This window comes from Molothrus ater, chromosome 2 (genome assembly GCF_012460135.2).
Source record: "Molothrus ater isolate BHLD 08-10-18 breed brown headed cowbird chromosome 2, BPBGC_Mater_1.1, whole genome shotgun sequence".
Classification (NCBI taxonomy): domain Eukaryota; kingdom Metazoa; phylum Chordata; class Aves; order Passeriformes; family Icteridae; genus Molothrus; species Molothrus ater.
The window spans coordinates 27,667,167-27,691,858 of NC_050479.2; the positions used below are offsets into that span (position 1 = coordinate 27,667,167).

At 40.9% G+C, this 24,692-nt stretch overlaps 1 protein-coding gene across 5 annotated transcripts in view; it reads right to left on the reverse strand.

Annotated features, from left to right (window-relative positions):
* LIMS1 (LIM zinc finger domain containing 1) overlaps positions 1-24,692 on the reverse strand; it is a 67,169-nt gene that overhangs the window by 6,784 nt on the left and 35,693 nt on the right. For 3 of the 5 annotated variants that reach the window (XM_054514023.1, XM_054514024.1, XM_036385961.2), the window contains exons 2-6: positions 9,975-10,134; positions 4,706-4,772; positions 2,451-2,571; positions 1,451-1,600; positions 92-242 (exon numbers count right to left, since the gene is read on the reverse strand). In XM_054514023.1, the coding sequence (XP_054369998.1) occupies positions 92-242; positions 1,451-1,600; positions 2,451-2,571; positions 4,706-4,772; positions 9,975-10,134 (649 nt within the window). Of the gene's footprint in view, positions 1-91; positions 243-1,450; positions 1,601-2,450; positions 2,572-4,705; positions 4,773-9,974; positions 10,135-12,418; positions 12,767-24,692 lie in introns of those variants that run through there. The other 2 variants (XM_036385952.1, XM_036385944.2) reach the window with 1 other exon arrangement.

Consider the following 24,692-nt stretch of genomic DNA (forward strand, 5'->3'; position numbering starts at 1 on the left):
AATCCTTTCATTGAAATTGAACAGAAAAAACACAGATAAATATGCTAAGGTTTACATTTGCAAGAGAGATCATTTAGCATCTGATGTTTACCTCCACATGCCATTGTTTGCCCATAGCATTCACCACACGGCCTTCAATTGGTCTCCTACATGCCCCACAGATGGGGACACCCATTTTGTCATGGCAGGGTAAGCAGTAGAGTTCTCCTTTCAGCTCACGAGCGTCAGCAGTAAGTTCCTTCCTGTTCAGAAGTTAATGAATTGAGAGCATGAATAAAGGCACTCAGAAATGTCAACTCTTGAGTTTCCACTCTCAAGTGAAAAGTGGAGCGAAAAAAAATCAGCATTTGCTTTAGAAATTATATTTATACTAGAGTAATGCAGCTGCATCAAATATAACACAATTCAACACAGTTCACCCCTGATCTCAGTAAGCTGAGAACAGGCTGCAAAGCAAGGTGCACTGAGTCTCTCTGGAAACAGCTACTGACTTATTGTCATTCTGCTTAAGCAGTGCAAGTCTGTGTGTGAAAGCTGAACATGTTTGGTTTATATTCTGGCACTTATCACCAGTTTATTTTAGATTTGCAAAAGTGCAACTGAAAGTAAAATGTAGTCCTCTATATCTAGTTACATTTTCCTTGTATCAAACTTTAGAGAAAGAGAACTAGAGACCTACGTGAGCTAGACTTAATCATTTCCCATTGCAGAATCTTATAAACTCTACTTTTTAGTAATTTGCATGGTTAGATACTGAGAACCTTAAGCTAAACCTTAAAAGTGACTGTAATCACAAATACACACAAATGCACAATCACTCTCAACTGGTTGCCACTGATGTAACACTACATACTGTTATTCAAATCAGCCTTTGCTGTGGCACTGAGACAGTAGCTTCCTGTGCAGCAGAAATAAACTAAGAATCCATGCTATGTCCTATAATGCTCCATTCTCCAATGCTCATCTCTGCATAAGTGCAGAATGTAGAAATATGCAGTTTCATGTGCTGCAGTTGCAGAAGATGATAAAATGAGATGGGAGAAGGCTTCTAAAAAAGACAGGCTTTAAAAAAAGAACAAAGTTTGGATGCCATTGAACTAAAAAAAAAAAAACATAGGCAAGATAGTAATTCAAGCAACAACAAAGAGCCACTTCTCCCCCTAGCAGAATGGTGAGCTATATCATTTCACTACTATAGAAATTATATCTGTGCCAGTGCTTGGTATTTTGTAAGGTACTGCCTTGTCCTGCAGGGTCCAATCTTTTTTTAGTCCTCAGCAGGTCAGCTGTTGTCTGAACCCCACAAGCCAAAACCAGTAACACACATCTGGCCACAAGACACCCAAACCCCATCCCCTCTTGTGAGTTGTACAGGACAAGTTTCCACTTTAAATTGATAAAGCAAATAAGGCCAGCATTTTGCTGTTTCCCATTGCAGAACTCAGGTTACCCGCAGTTTGCACAGTTGAAATGATCAGGGTGATAAGGATCGTTTTTGAATATGAGAGGCTGTTCATCAATAATAGCATGACACTTCTGGCAAATGTACTTTCCCAGGCCTCTGGCTTTTTCCTTGTTATGGCAAGGACGGCAGAGATGTCTGAAACGGCATAAAAAAAGAGAGGTAAGTATTGCTACCTGGTACTACAGGTGCAAAATATAAACCAAAAATCTCTCAGAACCTCATTTCAATCAGCTCTTTTTTGAGTCTTGTTAAAACAACTTCCTTGCTAAGGCAAAACAAGTTCAAAGCACCGAAATGATTGCCCAAGTTCCGAGTGATCATTTAATTTTCTGTCACCACAGGGGTGGGTATAATTTCTTCAGCTGAGTTAAAGCTGTATTGAAACACAGAAAACAAGGTTTCTTATAGATTCTCGTTGATGAATGTTTTACTTTCAAAATCTTAGAAATTTAGATTAAAAGCTGTATGAGCACACAGGTCCTTCTGTAGATAATTCTGTATATTGTATTATACATAAGAAGCCAATGGCCATATAATCCACTTGTAAAACGTTCTTTTGATCACAGCTGGCAAAAATATCCTACTCTGTGAAGGGTCCCACTGAACATTAAGCAATTGTTATTAAATATGGCACCAAACTAGACCAAAATTGAAGAACCAAGTTGGAAAAAGAAAGTAAACATTTTTATTAAAAAAAATACAATGCTTCTGTATCTGAAAGTTTTCTCTCTTATTACATATAACAATGATCCCAAAAGGTCACTGGGTAAAGAAAATGTTTGCCATGAAACTTGGTGTTGAAGCAGGCAAAATGTCAATATTTTAAGATCTTGTGGTTTTGTGATGCCCAACTAGACCATATCACAGAAAATACTTCAGTTGCTCCATTCGAGCTGGAAAGCCTCAGGAACCAAAACCTCTCAGTCCTCCACTATTAGTTCATTTAATTTATGATCAGTTAACAGAAGGAAGGGTGGAGATTTACCTGCCAGCATTCTTGACAAATCCAATATCAGCCAATACTGCTTGGCAGATATCACAGCAGAAGCACTCTGGATGCCAGCTATTGTTCATGGCTTTAATAACACGACCAATAATGAACTCACCTGTAAGAAACACAACACCAGGATGTAAAACACCATACTAGACAAACTTAAAAGTAACTCACAAATGAATCACTACAATGACTACAATCATCATTCCTTTCCTCACCCCAAAATCTGGTAGGACACATTGCTTTCAATATCACAGTTCTGATTCCAAACCCTGGAAATTTGGGTTTGTTTGTTGTTTTTTGTTTTGGGTTAAAAAAAAAACATTTTTGCTGATAGAGGACCTTCTGCTATTTATGTACAAGTCCTTCAATGTGCACACTCCACCTTCTCCCTGCAATAATCGTATTTTGGTCCCTTCACTGGTTTTACTTATCTGTTCTCAAGCTGTTAAGAAATTGATGGAGTACTTAATACAGTAAGTGCTTTCTTGTGCCCTAATCATTTTTCTCCTTCTCTTCTTTAAGAGTATGACAATGTTAATTTGCCTCGTACATAGCAGAGGTTTCTACTCCACTAGGACCAAGCCTTGAAGGTATTCTATACTCAAGGCACAACAGAACTGAACTTGGGTGGCTGTGGACATCCTGCAGAAAAACTCCCATGGAGTCCAAATGCAAAGGGTGCAGTGAAGCTGCAGAACAGTCAATCCAACAAACACAGCTTCTGACCTACCACAAAGAGTCCTGTCCCATAAGGCATTAAAAAAACAGTGTGAGAACTAATGTTTTGCGTGCAGTGTGACTGTCCTGCACAGGCAGTGACGTCCATCACATGTGACCTGATTGTTCTCTATGCTGATGGACAGTGTAACAGGGGTTCTGAGCAGTGCAAAACGTGTTGGGAGCTCAGCTTCCCAGTGCTGTCAGAGGCTGAGTTCTGGCTTTGGAGAACAACTCCAAGAGCTGCCAAAGGGGAGTGATCAGGTAGGTACCGGTGTGGATGATAACATCCAGCATGCAACTCTGTAGCATTCCCATGAATTCATGGATTTGCAAGAACAAATCCAATGGACTCCAGACATGTCAGGAATGCTCAAGGCCTCATCATTGACAACAGCCCCAATGACTTTGTCAGTGTTTACTAAGTACAAGCAGTGGAAAAGCCCAGCTCTGGGCAGGACTTTGATGATGTTTTAAGGGAGCTGGCAATACCAGGAGAGAGGATAGGAGAAGGTGGAGCTGTGCCAACCGTGCAGGAGAAATCCTGGAGATAGCATAGCTCCTCACAAATTGCCACCAACTCATTTCTTCCTCTTCCTCTGCTTGTTCACATCTGCAGCCTTAAATTCATAGTTCCATAGCATCTGCTTCCCTCTCCCTTGGTCAACATCTCCCTTAGCATCAACATCTCCCTCCACAAAAGGAAAGGCCTCACTGAGATAAATTAAAGCTTTAGCACCTTGCCAAAGGTGCCAAAGAAACACAAGGGCTTTCAAAGCAGTTTAGGTAATAGCCAAGTAATAACTTCCCAGTTCTGGCCCAGCAAAATGTGTCACACACAGGGGAAAAAGAAAACATGCTAGTGATTACAGTGCAGCTGATGTACAAGCATCTACATCAACAGTGTAAATAAAAAGCAGCCTGTGCTTTTTATCAACAGTGGCAAATAAAAAGCAGTATCATGTAGGATGGATATTAGGCACTGAAGCTTGAAAGGTATTTGTTTCAAAAAAATCAGCAGGGTCCAGCTGACCATCACTTGATTATAACACTAGATGATGAATATTGTCTCAGGTTCTGTGAAGTAGGACAGCACATGTGGGTTACAAGAGTCAAAGCAGATGACAAAGTCTTGTTGCATGGTTTCAGCTACATGAGAAGGGACAAATGTCAGCACATAGAGATGTACAGATATAAATAATCACAAGTATTATATATAATTGTATATGCAATCAGGAGTTTGTGAATGGTCTGTGCATTGGATCATTGGCTCAACAGCTAAATTATTTACTAAAAGAACTTTATTTTTTTTAATAAATAAATTTTTAAATAATTTTAAATCCTACTGGTTTATGACCTTTAGAAAAAGCAACTCCCCAGTTTCTCTGAAGTCTAGCTCATTCCTGAAGTACAGATGCTCAGCTGAACATAAGCACCTCCCAGGAAACAGATACAAGGGCAGCACATCTTCCCCCAGTGACACTCCCATTTGTGATCAGTGTGAAGTATTTCACCTTAAAACTTACCACATTGATGGCAGCAAGGGGCAAAAAGCATTTGAAAATCATGTTCACAGTACTTCCTCCCTTCAAACTGCAAATAGAAAGAGGGATGAGGAACTTGCACTTAACATAAATGCAGTAACAGCCTATTGTGTTTCCAGATACAATTAGGTAGTAAAACAAGAGGGGCTGAGCAAAAGCAACCAGACCATGAGCTACATGTGCTAGGCATTACATCCACCCACCTTAATTCACCTACTAGTTAGCATGTAGTGTTAATAGCACATAATTTCTCCAGTACTGCTGAGAGGGTAAGGCATTTTCTGTCACCCCTTTACATCACAAGAGACGTCTGAATTTTGACAGACTACTGAAACTGAAGCAACCAAACACATTCTGAGCAGGAAACTAGCTAACAAACAGTCTTGGCCAGCAGGAGGGGAGAAGCATTTTCCTCAAACCTATTTGATGTCTTCCTCATTCTACGTTTCCTGCCAGAATGACCCAGCATACCTGAGGGTGGAGGTTGGAGTAGGAAGAACACCCAGGGGCAGAAATCTTTGCAATTTATGGAGCAGTTCAGCCAAACCATGAAGGGAAATAAGCCTTTTCCTTCATGATGCTTATTTCATAGAATTATAAAATCATTTAGGTTGGGAAAGACCCTTAAAATAATCAAGTCCAAATATTAAAGAGCAAAGTTCATTACATCGATCAAGTTAAATTGATTTTAAGGGATTTGAATTTTATCACAGCTTATGTAAGTTCAGCTACAGTTCAAGGTCCCACTGAAAAAAAACCCATATGGAATAAAAAGATTCAACAGCACTGCATTAGTAGCTTAGCCAAAGAATATGTAAAAACATGTAGGCAAATATGTGCTGAAATGAAGGGAAATGTTTAGATACCTTCAGGTACCATTATTATTAGACACAAATGCCAATGAGCATGTCAAAACCAGGTAGACAATATCAGGTATACTATAAAATGTTTGGATTTGAATGTCTCAGTTTAAACAGTGGAACAAGGAGGACAGCAGGAAACCTTGCTCCTTTCTTTTCACTGGGCCTAAGACAAAACCAAGTGAGTAGCACAAAATACTACCCAGAAAGTAAGTATTTGTGCATAGACAGAAAATACAGAAATGTGGTTCAAGATCACCTGTTGTATAATATGAAATGACAAGAATCTAATACAATATAAATATAATAAATACTTTTGCAACTGGCAGGATGGGGAGCCAATAAAACATTTCACTAGATATTTATGGTTAGAAAATTCCTGTGCCAAACTTGAATTGCACCTATTAGGAACAGAAAGACATTAACTCAGTACAGACCTTTTCAAAAGTCTCTGTCAGAAATTTATCAAGTGCTATTCCAGTGTAATACTCTAAAACAGATTACTTTTTATTTTAAAAAAAATAATTGAGAGATACAGGGCTATTACTTTCTCAAGAGTAATGGAAATTACTCATTCATTGTGAATTGTGCTTGCTTCCTGCATGATAAAATCCTTTCCAAACAGAAAAAAAAATTGAAAGCTTCCTGTTCTGTTTAAACAGGTGGTCCACTGAGGGATGCTTAGGTTTGCTTGGATTTCAAAGCCACCATATGTTGATCTGAACAGACCAAACAGGTTTTCTTCCCCTCTTTGTTTGCATCAGGCAGGTTGGTTTCCATTCAGTCTTGTTTCTATTTTCAACCTCTGCTCCTTTGTGTTGCCCTTTGTGGATGACCCAGCAGTTATGATCACAGAAAGCCTTGAGCTTCTGTAACAAATCTTACAGTACATAGTTTAGAAGCAAGCGTTTCACTGTTGTGTGCTGAAGGTCCATAAGGTGAATGGCCCTGCATAAAACCTCTTGCTGTGAAATAACCTCCATCTTACCTGCATGTTTTTAGCTAACTTAAGTGGAAAGTCATGCACAAAAACTGAGATTTTAGAGATTGTTTCTCTAAGGCAGCTTTTGGTAAAAACCATTTTAAGAAAACACTTGAGAATGGAAACAAACATGAACATCTCTTCTGCCATTAGTAGAGGACTGTGCACTGCTACCTATAGAGAAATTCTTCAATAGCAGCTCTAGGGAATACACATCTTCCAGGTGGTGGAGTAGAAGCAGACCAGAATTGCTACCACTTCACACTCAACAGCAAAGAACAGAGAACTCTACTGGAATCTGCTTGTGCTAATTTTTGTTTAGATTGAGTGCATAAAAAAACTTGCTAAAATGATGCTACTGAGCAAACTGGAACACAAATCAAATACACCACACCCACAGTTTATGTGCAACATTAGGCATGCAGGTCTCAGGAATCCAAACTATCATTTCTAACAGGCCCCAGAGGACATCCACAAAACCCCTGCTATGCTGTGCAGACTCTAAGAAGTGGAAGGGCACCACTTTGCCTGTGAGTGACTTGGCTCCAGTGCCACAGCAGAGAGAGCTGTGCTGAAGGGGAGGCTTGCAAAGGCAGCCCAGAGATAAGTCCTGCAGCACAGGAGACCTGACCAGTTCCACCCCCACCCGTGGAACACAATGTGAAGGCTTATCATGGCAGTGTTTGACAGCAAGTGTGATAAGCAGCTTAATGACTAACTGGGGGAACCATACAAGGCTTGCTATAGGCAGGGGAACAATATTTGCCTTCCTAATTGCTAAGAGCTGGAAATAATTTCCAAGAAGTAGTAGCTTAGCTAAACCAGGCACAGAGTAAATACAAGCTCATGCTGGGCAACCAACAATGCCTGTGTTTACCCACAGAACCTGCTCAGAAAAACACATTACCTGGCCACACCTCCAAACACATCCATCTTCTCAAAAAGTGCATTAAGCCAGTCTGAGGAAGATGTCCTTTCTGCCTATCTTCTCCAGTCTCAGTTTTTCCTGACAGTGATGCAGATTATCTCAAGTCCTCTGAGCACTGTCAGGCACTCCTGAGCACTCACCAACCTAAGCCCACCTTCTACCTGCTCAGGGCTTTCCTTCCTCTCACAGAATCACAGAATGGGTCAGGTTGGAGGTGGGGTCATCTGCTCCAACCTCCCTCTTCAAGCAAGGTCATCCTAGAACACACTGCACAGAACTGCACCCAGATAATTCTTAAGTATCTCGAGTGAGGGAGACTTCACAACGTCTCTGGGCAACCTGCACTAGTGCACAGTAAAGAAGTTCTTCCCCATTATTAGGTGGAACTTCCTGTGCATCAATTTCTGCCCATTACCTCTTGTCCTATTGCTTGGCACCACCAAGCAGAACCTGGCTTCCTCCTCTGACACCCTCCCTTCAGATAATTATATACATTGAGGAGGTTCTCTCTCAGTCGTCTCTTCTTGAGTCTGAACAGGCCCAGTACCCTCAGCCTATCCAACGTTATTTTACCCCTGTAATAATTGTGGCAAGAAGTATCTAGACTTAACTGAAACTTTCCACTTTCCATGTAACATTTCTCAGGCTACCCAGCCTGAAAAAAAACCCTAGCAACAATAACCAAAACATGTTTAGCACACAGTGTTATTTTAATTCCTGGGACAATCTAATGGCACTCACTTCTGCCTTACCGTCTTTGAGAGCAGCATGTTTCAGTAAGAGAGTGCTCAAAGACCAATCTTCATGAATATGAATGTTAACAAGGTAGCAGTAGGAAGCAAAATGCCTACATCCAGTGTATCTAAGCACCACTAGGATACTTGCCTCTGCCATGGAGATTCAGGTATGGCCACCCATGAGCAACACAGAGAGATTGTAACATTCCTGAACTATGTCTAAAAGTAGGGCTTTCTTTCTGCCGTAGTCTCCTCTAGAAGATACAGGCTGCCTAGAGCATGATTTCCCAAACTTTTATCTTTAAGGACCATTCCACTTTCTGAAAGAGGTCCCTGGAATGACTCATCATTTTTCGAGTCAAAAAAAGAATGAATAAAGCATTCATTATTAAGAGAAAATACATTTTATTAGTTTAAGACAATTTTATGAACATAATTACAAATATTTTAGTTTTGAAACGTTCCTATCACTTTACATTTGCCTCAGGTTTTAACGTGTCAGTATGGACTCTTTCCCAAGTCAGCTCAGTATATATCAACAATTGTAATGCAACTTGTTAAGTATCTAGGGGGGTGTTCTTTTGTTTCTATTTAATTAATTCTGCCTTGCAGCTCAGCTTTTGATGTCTTATGGAACACTAGAGGCTAATTTACTACAATTTGTGTAACACTATCCCTAGAGCCTTTTGATCCTCAAACAAGGTGAGAAAAAGCAAATCCCCAGGAATCCCCTTAGCCAGTCTCTTTTGCAATCCACACTCCTCCCTCAGCCTCTCCTCATCACCGCGTAACACGGCTCTGTAAAATTAGAAATGCTTCTATGGAAGATAAGCTATTGTGCTCTTGCCAAAGGATGACACATGTATGTGAGATCACAGAATTGTTCTTTTTACACTCTGCTCATTTTCCTTTTCAGCTCATCATGTGACACAAATCCTGTAACTGCTACCCTAAGATGGATTATAAACTACAGGGCCTTATCTCTCTGACAGTAATTCCCTGTCTCACACCATCTATTGTTCCCTATACTAATCACTTTGTATTTTATGGACCAGTCTAGAGCTTTCATTACCACTTTGTGCTGAGCCACGTTCTGAATTCCCATGATTGGGGAACGTAAAAGAAAATGAAACCTATTCCAAAATACCCTCCTAAGCTGAGGCAAATCAACCTAGAGTGAGAAATATTAATGTGATCAGGTCTTAACCCCTGAAAGTGTGTTAAGAACTGATAATTTTGAATGGTCTAGATTGTTAAACTTAAGAGTTGATCTTACACTGGCCCTGTCTGGATCACAGCATGTTCATACACAGATCATCCCTTTTCCAAACTGGACTCATTTAACTCAGCGATAAACCTCCTATGGACCACAGGATGCTGGGATTTCCCTCTATATGACTTTCTTCTCTAAGAAGGATGTTTCCTGTGTATTTCTAGTATGATACAATAGATTCATAAGTGTCAGGGGGAAAAAATGCACTGCGAAAAAGATCTCCAGGCATTTTTCTCTCAGTGCTGACAACACTGAGGCGCACATTTAAAGAACATTATATACATTGATGTCCTCCAAATTAGCACAGAAATGCTCCTGTTCTTTTTCTCCCTTTCCTGGGCAGACTCTTTCAGAGACCAGATCCTCCTATGGGACTTTCTAAGCTATCCACCTGCCTGTAGCTACTTCTGCTATGGGAATGAAGGCTCAAGAGGGGGTCTGGGGACAGGAGGGCTCCTCTGCCCCCCTTACCTCATAGAAGAGCCCTTCGGGGAACTGCTGGAAGCACTGGGCGCAGACGAAGCACTGCTCGTGGTACAGCTCACCATTGCTGTTGACAATTTTCTCAGCAGGGGCAAAGCCCCCCCTGCAGCGCTCACAGATGGCGTTGGCAAGAGCGTTGGCCATGTTGCTGTCATTCAAAAGGAAAACAATAAAAAGAAAATTAGCCGAAATAGAGAACCACACTCATTGGTCATGGGTCTTCCCCCCACCCCTCACCAGGCCAAACTGCATCACCCTAATGCTAAGCTGCTCAACACAAGTTTTTCAATGAACTTCATGGCTTGTGTCACCTCCTCAGAAATAAAGCTACCACTTCTCCCTGCTCCCTAACTCTTTAGAAACAAAATCCCTGTGATACACTCTAATTAACTGAAAACTCCAAACAGAAATGTTGCCAATACAGACACATTTACAGGCTTTTTTATGATGAAAAAAGACAGGCAATTCAAAGTACTACAAAAATTATGATATACATTAATATTACTGAAAATAAGGGCAAATATTAATGACGGAGGACTGGCATCACACAAGAAAACATAAACGATTTATTGTAAACCAATTCTAATATATACATATATAAATATATAAATTCTAAAATGTACATATATAACAGTATTAGTTCAGAGCTCTAAATAAACAATGTGAAAGAGTGTGCAGGATTTGGTGTGGCAGATATTAATGAAAAACAGAGTAGTTAAATAATTATCCTTTATATGAGCTCTGCATAGCTTGAAGTAATTTTACAAATTTAGTTTGAAGTCATGGGATTTTTGATTGGTTTATTAAAGTTTATCTCAGGGAGTTCAGATCATCATTGCCAATCCACTCCAGGGCCAAGGGGGAGGGTGGATTCCTAGCTCTGGCTGCCCCACCGTGACCAACACACAGGCCAACACAAGCTGGCAAACCCATGCAGGGATGCAAAGAAATATTGAAGTAGCAACCTTGGTTGCTTCTCAAAGGCACAGGACCAAAAAAATAGCAGAGTGATAGCTGTCCACATCTGCAGAAGACATTACAGCTGTGCTTCAGTTAATTAAAGTCAGAAAAAGGCTCTTTTGATTTTTCCTTTGCAAACATTTCATAACTCATATGTAGACTCTCAAAGCTCTGCCTTTCAGGATCATCCCACTGCCCTAGTATAACATGATAGCAGAGAGCAAATATAGGGCAATGGTCTGGTTTCATTACAATGTGATGTCAGCTGACAAAACCAATGACTCAAAATTTATCTGGAAGGTTATTAGACAAGTGACATTATTTGAAACACATGTGCATGCATACACACATTTTGATACAGCTATCATGCTGTGCCTGTAAGTGCAAAGCCCACAGTCCTCTGCAAGATGCCAAGCCTTCCTTCTTATCCCTTCAAGGAGATAAGACCTCTGGGCTCCCACTACATTCAATAGGAATTGAATTCATTCCTTGCACACCATCCAAGGGAGCAAGCAAACACCTAGCACGTGGTTCAAAATGGAATGTGTTTTATCTATTTCTTACTCTGTCTCACAGAAGAGCCCTACACAAGGTCACATCTGACATGTTATTATTAGCTGGCACATTTTTTTCTCTCCCTTTTGATCTTTGCAGATGAGGAAAATGGAAACTGCAATCCAAATATCCACTGCCCTCACAGGGAAATGAGTGGGAAAATTTCATATGAAGATCAGATGCAGGATGGTCTAACCTATACATAACAGACAGACCTATGGACAAACTGCAGTGACTATACATATAAACTGTGATCAAGTATAAAGCTCGCCAATGGTCTTCATGGACTGTGTATGCTTTCTGTGGGGCAAAACCTCAGTCCATTTCCCCATCCTCCTTATCAATCTAAATGAAGAATAATCACAAGAGAAACTGGGATCTTTCATCATCACTTCATCAGTGCTCTAGCATTAAGGATGCTAAGCACTGCTGTACGTAAAGTATAATCCAAGAAAAAACATGATACAAAGTTCAAGACCAAATAAAAACAGTTTACCTCTTCAGGAAAAAGTGCTTCACTTTGAAACACATCATATATGTAAAACTAGTGGAGTATGTAATACTCCTGCATTAATGAAGCAGTTTATCCATTTGCCCAGAATAAATGGCAAACAACCTGAAGGCAGAGAGACAACTTTAAAAATTCCAACACCATTTTTACTGCTGGTAAAAGTTTCTGATGCAATTAATGATGAAATTTAAAGTAACAATTCAAATTTTACTTGACAGTTACAACTGGCAATGTTTCAAGCAGAACAGTGGCAAAGGCTGGATGAGAGAACAGCTTGCACAGCCTGAGCCCCAGATAATAAAATACATTATGTACAATAAACCAGTAATGTCACTGCAGTTACACCCCAAAGCTGAACAGTAATGTCACTGCAGTTACACCCCAAAGCTGAACAGAACAAACTTACAATTTTGCATAAAAATCACAAAACTCTTTGTAGAGTTTTATTTCACTGTGCCTACGTTGCAGTTTTGACACCGGTTTCTCGCCTTCATTTCCTGCGGAGTTGTGAGCATTGGGAGCGACCTTGTACGCAACCTCTTCATCCTCTGGGATGGGGAAGGGCTGAGCTCTGCGCTGGAAGTCCATCTCGCTCTGACTGCTTTCCCAGGTGTATATATTCTATCCTTACACTGCAAAGAAGCTGTAGGCAAAGTCTGCAAAACAATATGCTGGACTTCCCCTTGTTCCCAGCGAAGTGATTTACTTTCACAGCTCGTGTCATGTAGCTGGAGCTACTCAGCACCCTGCTAGAGCTTCAAGTTAAAAGTTCAGCAGCAGGGCTGCAAGCCTGTCACGCTGAGATTTACTGAGGCTGGCTGTGCACAGAGGAGAACACTCCCCTGCCAAGCCCTCATGTAAACTCGGATGCTGGAAAGGGTCTTTGCTGCTGGCTCCTGACAGAAGCTGCCCAGGAGAGCTGTGGTGTGAGTAACCCATGTGAGCAAATAAATTCACCACCAAACTTGGCTGCAGCTTCTTTCTGCTGAGGGGGCATGGAGGCAGAGTCCAACAATATTTTACCATGGGAAAACCAACAGTGGAAAGCAGGAACAGAAGACTCCTGTCTCCAGGTAAATATTGCTTTAATGCCCATAGTGTGTTAATTACATTGTAAAAATGGCCTTTAATGCTCCACTTGTGTCTTCTAAGTCATACGTGTTGAATTTAGCTATTTATTGTCTTTCCTCCTGTCAGTACTTCAGACAAGGGGTAGGTACAGGCAGATGGTTTAATTTCTGTTTTGTTTCTCAGGCCATTAATGAAACTGACAGGCATGCCATAATGGACACTATATGGAGGAAAACCAAACCTTTATTTCCAGTGATGTGCTGCATTTAGAACAACTATCCAGTGTAAGAACACTAACTGAAGCAAGATTTGCAGCTAATAATTCAGACTCCTTCAAGCTCTCCCTCTTTGAAGCACAGTGCTTGTGGGATACTCAGCTTCCAGCACTTCTTAACTGCAGAAAAGGAAGGCTTTTGGGAAGCCCTCTGGAGTAACTAACTTTTGTGTTGAACTGTCTCAGCCTTGTTAGCAATCAGTTGAACTGCAGAACTGCATGCACTTTGTGCTCGTGACACACAGCACACTGGTAGCTGAAGAATCTGCTAGTCAGTGAGGGGGCATGAGGAAGCAGAGGATGACACGAAGGAGATGAGTAACAGGAACAAATAGAGAAACTAGAACTAAGATCAGAGAATAACAGAATCATTTAGATTGAAAAAGAACTCAAGACCACAGAGTACAACCATTAATCTAATATTGCCAAGTTCACCATAAATCATGTCCCCAAGTGCCACATCTACACATTTTTTAAATACCTTCAGGGACGTTGATGCTAACACTTCCTTGGGCAGTCTGTTCCAGTGTTTGACAACATTTCTGTGAAGAAATTTGTCCTGATTTCAAATCTAAACCTCCCCTGGCACAACTTGAGGCCATTTCCTCTTGTACGGTCACAGGATATGACAGAATGTCCAGTCAAGGCTACAATTTCTTAATATACCTGCACCTTCCCTAGGACCTACCACAGAGGGTCTGGCTGCTGATGGTTTTTGGCCATATCTCTCACCACCAGCTAGGACAGCTTGTTCAGCAAGCATACAGCAGCCACACGCCACTCTCCACGCAGGCCTGAGCTTGCCAGCAGCCACCTTCCTGCAGCTCAGCCAACACAGTCCTATGCTGCTGCTTCTGCTGACAAATTTGTAGAATGGGTTGGGTCAGTGTCTTTCCTTCACTTCCCCTCAACAAGGAGCAACCCCCTAGGCAAGCTATTTCCCTGCGTAGGTGGAACTCAGGCAGCATGACCCTCCTTATTTGCCTGTCTGTAGGTGTGATTATTCACCCTATGCCAGAGCTACCAGGAGTCAAGCTCTAACAGGCTAAGGAGGCTGCACCCTCACCACTGACACAGCCTGGCTGCAGCTCAAGCCCTATTTTTATCTGTCATGGGGCAAGCTGCAGATGAAGCAATTACCAGGTTGTAGCCTAAGGCCACAAAGATCTTGCCAGAGCACCACTGCACTCCTGGAATAAAAGGTTTCTGCATTCTCTGAAACATGAGTGATGAAAATGTGCAGTGTCTGCCAACAGACATGCAGGTATAGTGATGCCAGTTCTTCTTCTTCCTCTTGCTTCCCAACACTTTTGGCACAGGTCAGTGCTGAGCTTCTGTGGATATAAAAAACTTCAGTGAGACTGACTGCAGTGGACTGAAAATGCTGATTTATCCAGGATTAGTAAAGGTGCATGAAGCCACTAAGATAATAAACAGCAAGTCAGCCTATCTCTTCCTCTTATCACTATCTTCTCAACAATTTCCCGACTCTTTTCCTATATTTTGTCCCAGATCACAGACAATTCTCCTGGGAAGATGCTGCTGCAAATCAAAAGTGCCCTGTAGAGACTTTCTCCTGGTGGACTACCACAATTTTGCAGTAACCTGAAATCCACAGGTGACCAATGTGGTTGGAAGCCACTTCTGCTGCCTCATATCCTCTTTGGTCAACAAGAAAACATTTGATTGCTTCTTCAGCTTGCTATTGTGCACTCTTCTGCATGGCTGTAGCAAAACAAGTAGTACAGCAAGTTAGTGCAGTAAGATGTCCATCCAAAAAGCCTGATATTATCTTCCTATCTTCCTTCAAAGTAATAGGATTCCATATGTGCAATAAGTAGAAGCTGCCTGGTTCTCCAGTCATACTACCATTGCTGCTGGAGGAATGACTCCCGATTTTTTCCATTAAACAAGAAGGAGCTTGACAGGAGTTTAGAACGGTCCTTTATGCTACTGAAGCAAAACACAGCTTCTACTGTGGAGGTCTGGTAATCCACAAATCCAGAGCAGCTGGCCATCCTTCTCTTTTCTGACATTTTGTAGGAGGCATGCTGCCAAGATCTGAAATACATTGTTAAAAATACACTGCATTTTCATTAGGGAATTCTAGGTTACTCTGAGGTGAACCTGCCCATGGGGAGTGAGAAGTATGTAAGGGGTTGTTTTGCAGCAGCTTCCCAAGGGCATTCCTTGGGATGTGGGACAAAGCATAGCAAGCAGCCTGTTGTAATGCAGTGCTAGGGAGAAAAGAAGTTGAGTGTTTAACTAGAAAAGGTAGGTATGAAAGAAATAGACAGTCTCCTCTGGGCACACTGAGGATCCTATCAGAAGCCAAAACTGGTGGTAGGGAAGGTGCTGAAGGAAACGGTAGAAGAGGGAGGGAGAAGTGTTCCACTGCGGTTACCAGAAGGGCTTTGGTAAACAATAGCAAAACCAGGCACGCTGCCTGATCCCTGCTGAAGGATGACTGCCGCCTCACTCCACGCTGCTCTCTCTCTGCACAGCTTCCCAACCTGGCTGCCCATGCTGCCCGGGGCAGACAGGGACTCTTACAGAGACGGCTCGGTGGCCAGCCAAGCCCGCTGAGCATTCCACACGGCCACAAATAGCCGTGTGCGGAGCAGTCACGGCTCCAAAGAAGGTGCTTGGCAAAGGCAGCTGCTGCCTGGCCAGCTCTTGGTGCCACCGTGACATATCGCTGCACGCCGGCGCTGCCGGGACACGGGGACAGGCGGGGAGGAGTAAGCACAGTGCGTCCCACCACCTCCCCCGCAGGTACCAGTGGCTTCATTTCAATGATGCATTAACAGATGCTATGCGGCGACTCTCACACGCAAAAAACAGAACACCTACAACAGAAGTTTGGCTGCAAAAGACGCGTGGGCTTGCCGTGCCCTGCTCTGATTTCTGCACCAACATTTTAAAGCACTAGTTGACCTTTTGTGGGGGTTTTTTATTGAAATTAAAAACACTCTTGGGATCTGGTTGCTGCAATTGTTTATCTCTTAAGCAATAAAATACTTTCCGTGTTAAGCTGGTCTCCTAAGGCATTTTGAAAAAAGTATGAATCTTTTATATCATTCAAATGCACATTTTACAGGTAGGATTTTCACATGTGCTCAGCACTGCTCTAACTACTTTTTCTATTAAAAACATGGAAAACCATTGTGAAACCACTGCAGTAAAAATCAGGTGAATTCTGAAAGTTCCTGAAAGTTTCATTCTTTAGTCTTCACCTCAAAATGCGTAATTAAGCTTATGTGGTGGGAGTTCAAACAGGGCAAACAAAAAGGCAATTCTAGTTGTTTCATATCCTCCAGTATAAATTTATTCTAGTATAAACATGTCCAAAAAAATGCTTTGGTCTCCACAAACAGAGAAGGTTCACATTCCATCTCTCCATAAGGAAGTAAATATAACTGGAACAGACAGGTAAGTAGCAGCTTCCCACACAATGTTTATCATTCATTCAGGCACAGTGAAATATCAGCCTCTGACAGAATTTGTAGAAAGGGAGAGCAATATGCAACTACAGCATTTCCCTGTTATAAGTAATATTTCAGCAAAGTACTGCGTTTTCTTCCTGCTGATTATGTCTATTACCAAATGAAGTCATGCTCTGTGTAAACCAAGTAATGACTTCTGTGTACAGATATTTGATACTCTTTAAAACACTCATCTCTTCCTCCCCCACTACTGTTTCTTTCAATCCTGTGCAGACAGGGAAAACAAAACAAACAGTATCATATATGAGAAGCTCATGAATTCCAATAATTTTGTGTTGCATGAGACACAGCGTATTATTGGTTATTCTTGAATTTTGCACCCTGTGTAGTCAACTGCATGCCTCCTTCATTATGGTATCCAAATTCTGTATCCAATTTCCTCAAAATCTATAGAATTTGAGGATGCATTTGCACTGATGCATTTCATATAACGCTTACATCCTCATTTCCAATTTAAGAATAATAAAAAAGGTCAGCCACTCAATACTAGTGGCTGCACATCAAATGTCCCTGAGACACTTGCTGTGAAAAGAACCATCTTTTCAAGCCTGAAAAGAGAAGCTCAAGTCCACCAAGCTCCAAAAAATTGACAGGACAAGAAGAAACAACCTCAAGTTACATCAAGGGAGGTTTAGACTGGACACTAAATTCATTTTTTTTTTCATGCAAAGGGGTGTCAAGCATTTGGAACAAGCTGCCCAGAGAAGTGGAGTAGAGTCAACATCACTGAAACTATTTAAAAGACATGTAGATGTGGCACTTGGGGGACATAGCTTAGAGGTGGGCTTGGCAGTGATGGGTTATTGGTTGGACTTGATAACCTTAAGATTGTAAAATGATGCAGTAACATATTTCTCTTTAGGGTAATATTGGTTTCCTAGCACCAATATTCAGTTCATGTCATCTGTCGCTGACATCCACCAAAAATCCTCCACTGAACCCTCAGTGTAATGGCAAATGCCAGCCTTTGATTCTGCCTGAGTCATCTGCCTGCACTATGTGGAACCAATGTTTTGACAAGCTGAACACCATGACCTGAGCAGTTCATCCAGGAGCTATAATTAATACTGTGACTCAATGTAACACCCCAGCAATCAGGAGAGACTTCTAGTACATCCCTGCAGCTCCTTGTAGGGCAGAGAGAACTGCAAAACCAGCCTTCCCACCCACAGCACAATCCTTATTATAGTCACATCTCCACTGGAGACACCGTGCTGAGGACTGACCTTCAGCTTTAGTAACCTGCACATCACACACATCTTTTATCATTACTTTATTACTATTAATCTACACTTTCAGCAACATAATCTCTTCTCACCTTCATTAGTTTCAGTTTCTATATGATGAAGTGCAAAGTTTTTCATTGCCTGAATTAATTAATTTTGAGCAGAAGTACAACGTGTTACAGAAAACACCTCAGCTGTTGCTCTTCTCTCACACACATACCAATTTGTAATTATTAGTCACTCCAGGTTTCAGTTTCACATTTTTCTCTTCCTACATTCACTACAGCATCACCAGGCTTTAAAACCTGCAAAGGATGGCAGACAGCTAAGCCATCTGCCGTTAATACCACAGCATGAAATAATAATAGCCCTAATATTCAACTGCCAAGAGAACAACCAGAAGCAGTTTATGTTCCTAACACCCAAGAATGAGTAATGTGTCAACAAATAACACTAACACAAAATAGCATTTGGACTTTATTACAAACGTCTTAACATTTAGGGTAATGCAAACTAAAGGTCTTCATCTTGTACTTTACATTTATTAGCTATTCAATGCTGGTAGCACACTTGTCAAGTAAACATGAGTGAATTTCAGTAGCAGTTTGTGCAAAGGAAGACTTCTATGCATTTTTCTAGCAGAAAGTTTGGCAAGGTTTTTTTTAAACCTTTTTGCCAGTTTTTTTTAAAGTAATGGTTTCTATCCCAACACCTGACTAATCCTCAATGAGCAAAGCAGCAGTGGACAGTTACAGTATCTATTATATCACTTATGAGGGAAGAAGATGCAGAAGTTACCCCTCACAAGAATATACTGCTGGCATCATCCAAAGGAACAGCAGTTTTTTTTGCTTGACAGAAGAGAAGTAAAGGAAAGAGGGAAGATGACAAGAGTTTGAGCTTACAATCAGAGGGGCTCAAGCCCTGCCAAGCCTCCTTCTGCTTTGCTACATACCCTGGTGTAATCTGAGGAGTAGCTTTAGAAAACATTTCAGTTTAAAACTACGCAATTACTTGTACATTTCAGGCAAAATTCATAACCTGCAACTTGGCAGCTGGTGGAGTTTTCCTATTCTGAAGCTGCACTTCTACAATGTCCTTTAAAAAAGTATATATATGAGGACCAACTTTACAATGTATCAGAAACATAGGGTATGTTTCACTTCAGTTTCTTAAGTCAGTGAGAAGAAATGTACAAAACAAAACTGAAAAGCCAAATATTGTGCAGGACAAATAGCTTTCAATGCAAACTTCCCATACTGGAACAAGGGGACCAGCCAGGGCAGTTTTGAGGCATGACTGAGTGGTAGTCCAATAGCTGCATAGAAACAGAGTTCAAAAGGTAGACTCACCTTGGGATCAAGAACTTTATGGTCAATGAAGAGTGTGGCATGCATGGATTTCACATGCTAGAAAAGACAAACATCATTCCACCTCTGCTCTACCTTTGTCCACTCATTCCTTGCTGGAACAGCTTAAGTATTTTGAATCTTTAATTTAAAAAGGCACAAGCTGAGAAATGCTGCCAGGTATTGCTATCTGTGTCTGCCAGTATGTTACTTCCTTTGAGGCTAATAGTAAAAAGTTTTTAATTAATTTTTTTCCTAGCTCTATTATGCCAGGATAATATGCCAAAATAGGCAGCCAGAAACAGCAGAAGAGCTACAAGAAAATATGTCACAAAAGGCAGAACCCAAATTTCTTTTCCTGGAGAAAAAGCTCAGAAAGGTTCATCTATAAAGACACATCACAGGATGACTTAGAATCTGCTGGCAAAATTGAGCAATCATCAAAAAACACTGCCCACAGAGTATTATATATAAAAACATCATTTCAGAATTCTACCAGCAACTACCTAAAATGAGAATTTCTACAAAGCTGGACAATGGCAACCTAAAGCTGCTATGACAAATCAAGCAAGGAAAAAAAATAACACAAAACTGTATGTACAACACCATCAGATAATACACATGACAATCAGAGCATTGAGTGACTGAATAAATGCCTGAGAACGCTGGGTGCAAGGCAAGACCAGAGGAGTTAATTGAAGGAAAAAACACTGAGTGCCACAAACTCTGTAAGAAGTCCCTGAGCCACAGCAGGTGACAAGCTGGGGTTACTACCACGAGCAATCCCATAAAAGGCTCACTCTTTCCTTCTACCTCCCGTCCACAGGCATCAGCCTTTGGCCATCCTCAGAGGCAGAATACTTGGCGGGCTGTTCCCATGCCTGGAGAGCATCATGTAAAAGGCTCATGGTCCTCTTGAGGACACTGTATCAGCTAGCTTCAGGTTTCCCAGAACAGCTCAGAGACCTCAGGAAAACCAAATAAAAAATATACAGAAAGGGCATCCAAACTTACAACCTTTTAAACTTTTCTCCCAAATACCTGCGAGTTAGTAATTTTTTATTAAGTGGTAACATTGGCATAATTTAGTTTTTCTCTTCTGTGTGTAAACTCACCTCAGTGTCACAGACTGCATTCAAAGGATAGCTTAATTGCAATGAAGAACAATAAGCAATCACAGAACATTTTTTTTAGAGAACACCTCTGATTAGGTATCATCAGGACACACAAAAACAAGAGCAAAAGAAAAGAAATGTACCATTTACCTTTACTCAGCTAATCCTGTAAATAAGAGCAGTGAAAATCCTAATTGCTATAATTAAAATCCTAATTGAAGCTTACATGTTACTAAAATTACTAAACTTACATTACTAAAATCATAGATTTAAGAGGAAAAGCAATTAGTGCTTAGGTTGATATTACACAAGCAGCTATCTCCAGTCATTTGGAGTCATGAGAGGTGATAGTCGGGTGAGCAAGTCAAACAAAATCACTTAGCTGTTATGCAATGTAACAGACAAGGGGTGAGAGAGAAGGCAAGCAGAAAAGGGTGTGTTCCTCAGGAGTTATTTTAACCCCTAGAGCAATGAAAAGTACAGCACAAAGCAACAGGAAAGCCTCTAGTCATGTGGATACCTCAAACTAAGCACAATGCAAATTCTAGGTATCCCAAAATTTAAATCTAACCATGAAGCATATTTTTGCTGGCTGTAAGTTACTCTAATTAATGGTACCAATTCAGTGTTCCATTTACATGGACAAATCCCTTCTTCAATTAGAGCAGCTAGCAGACAAGCTGAAGTGTTTCTTAGTTCAGAGCTCCCAAGCGCTGATTAAAATGAGTATTTGTAGCATCCAGCTCTCCACTATTCTCACAGAGTTATTAGGGAGAAGCACTTTTTTTTTTTTGTCTTAGCACTTCTTTTAAAGATTTTCCTGCTTTAACAAATTAATCACTTTTTTTACCAAGTTATAGAATAGTTACTGTTGACACTGACAGGGTGAGCAAGTTAAACAACTCTCACAGAAAGCAGCTATATAAATTTTGACATTGGTGATGCTATAAAGAAACATTACCAGGAGAAATCAAATTTAAGTAAGCTCCCAGGTACAGACAGGTCTTTTATTTTCACCTTAACTGGCTCTCAGTACCCTAAAGCAGCTGAAGGCTCAACAGGTTCCTGGTTTCCCAGACCGTTCCTGACCATCTTTTTCACTCCTTCTTCCAAGGAAGAGCAGGTCTTCAGAGCTGATGTATGGCTGAAAACAGCAGTACACCTTGTCTGGCTGCTTTGAACACATGTGCTGTTGAAGGCAGGTTAAAGAGATTTGTGACCTTGCACAATTTCCAAATGCTGCATCTCATAAAGAAAGGGAGACAGCCCTACTGTGTTGCCGATGGGGGGGAATTTTATTCATTTGTTTCTTTTTACACTCACCTAAAAGCCTTGCTGTGCAGAGCCTATCCCCCAAAGGCTCAGTGGGACATAACAGTGTGCTTATGCCTCCTGTTTCATCTGCAAGGAAGTCTTTGTGCTTGAAATTTTGGGGCGCATCCACATGCCTTCGAGCCTGGAGTCAATGTGCAGAGGCAGGCAGGAGCCTGAACAGATCCAGCAGAAGATTGTCTGCACCTACTCACATGCATGTACCCATCAGCTTCACCAGCAGAGAGCAAAAGGAATGCAACAATAAATTAAAACTACTCATATGGAAAATACCTACAGTGCTTTCTGCACTGAACAGAGCAGTGAGCTACGAGTGACTGACAGTCACTGATGGAAGCTCATCAATGATTATTTATTGTAAATGCTGAAATTTACTACTTGGTAAAAAACTTAAGACTAACCTCTTTAAAAGCTGTTTACATTTTTAATGGCATTTGAATGCATATAAATTTGGAAAAGAGAGCTACAGATAGTAGCTAACGGTGATCAAATTAATTTTTAAGTGTAACTGCCAAAAAAACCCCAAATTGCCTCTGCTTTTGCCACTACCTTGTACTGAGTCTTGAGAATTAACAGTATCAATTCTTTTAGAGGAATAATTCTATTTTACAAAAACCCATGGGAGAAAAGGGAAAGAGCAAAAATAGCAAGCATACTGCTATTGCTAAGTGACTCCTAATGATTACTCATAAATATATGTGTACAATTTCCTTTGCATCCTGTTTGCTGAGAAAAGCAAGAAAGAACAGCTCAGCATACAGTCAGAATTTTTTATGTGCTGTTTCTAAAGACAAAGCAAGTCAAGACCTACAGAGATGTCATTGTTTTCCCACTAAATCAATATAGCTGGAAAAGAACAAGTCTTCAGACAGTCTCTTCTGAAAAGCAGATTTTTCAGGTTGCATTTAGTTCAAGGATGGCTGAATCTGTTGCACACAGGAGAGAGATGAAGGTGCCTGGCATCCTCCTGCATTTTGAACTCTGTACCCAGGGAGCATCCTGTATAATTTAGGTTTATGAGCTGGTGAGTCTGCTCAAACAGGCAAAGAGAGGTCTGCATTCAGCACCCTGACCTCACTGGAGGTCTAAACCAAGCACATTCTTGTACTGTGCAAGTTCAAGAAAAGGATGTGCTATCCAGACCATCTTTTACATGGCACAGAATGGCTGCAGCTCCCTAAAAAGTCAGTAAAGTATAAGTTACATCTCTAGCAGCAGATTAAAAAGCTGCCAGAGAATTTATGAGGTTTGTTAAGTGATACATGGGTGAGACAGAAAGACAAATTGAATTTCCCATCCCCACCAATGTGCTGTGCTGTCAGGACAAATTAAATGTATGTGATACATTATATGACAAACATATGTTTCTGGTGCACATTTAGGAGTTTCAGTACATTGTTTCACCATTGTTTCACAGTACATTGTTTCCCTAATTATTAGTAATCTCACACATTTTAAGTACAAATCACACTGACATTCCCAGGAAAGAAAAAGGCAGAATTTTGGCACCAAGCCCTGCTGAGCTGCTTTGTAATGCCAACACTTGGCTATGTCTCAGCTGCAGTTTGCAGGTTCCTGTCCTACCAAGCACATCTGGCTCCTGCTGTGATGGCTGGACCCAGCAGCTGAAATTAAAGGTTTTAAATACAGAAGTTCTCAAAGGGTGACCTGGGGACACTGGCATCTCGACTACATTTTGGCCCAGGATTAGAAAAACACAACTTGAACCGAGAAAGCAGGTTTCAGTGAACTGTTGCTTGAGGGCTGATATTATTTAACACATCTGGATTAATATGTATGTAAAACAAAATACAAAGGCACTAGAACAAAGAACAGGAGAGAGATACTATGGGAGGGCATTGAAAAGCCATGGATGGCAAGATATATTTAGCAGACATAAAAGAAACTTCTTGTCTTTCTTGTGGACTCTATATACTCTGAAAGTATTTGCTAAGGACAGGCATCTAAGTGGCACTGGGAGAATATATGGAAAAAACTAGAGCTTTCCATTTTTAGAAAACTAATGAGCTTTTCCTCTTTGTTTCCAATTGCTCTTTGCCCTGTTGATATGTCATAATTCTGTATTTATAATGCCATAGCCTGTTGTCATGAGGAATGCAGTAAAAATGACAAATAAGCCTGCCTTGCAACACACTGCAATATCACAATACGGGTTAGGAAGGAGCAAGGTTTAGTTTGAATAAGGACCAGCTTAAGCTATTAGCAAACATAAGATAAGCTCTGGTTAGACATATGGGCTGTCCCCCTGCTCCAAAAGCATCACCTGACCATGCTCTATTCATCTTCTTGCACCTCCAACACTCTGCCCTCTGCTGATTCACAAGCCCCTGAATCGCTATTTCCTCCAATTTGGATTTTATTTCTCAAGACCAATCCCTGTTTCCTGTATTTCTCATCTCTAACCAGAAGAGGCTGGAGAGATTAAAACACCCACACTTCTACTGGTGCAGTAAACACACTATTCTCCCTATCCAGCCCCAAAATGGTCTCATTCCCATCTTGGATATGCACAGTAATAACAGCAACACAACCATACAGAGCTAGTACTCATTGTTATGTGTATGCTTTAAAAAGAGGCTTTCTCTTCCCCAAATAGATCTATTTTTCCTCATTACTAGTTTTGTACAAAATAAGCTAAATGTAAAAATGTCAGGAATCTCTGCACTTACCTCTTACTCTCCTAAGTCTGGCTATTCTTCCAACTGCAGTCATACGAATATATACTGTTAGTACTATTAGAAATCCATCTCAGAAATCAATTCAGAATTAATACTATAAAGAGATAC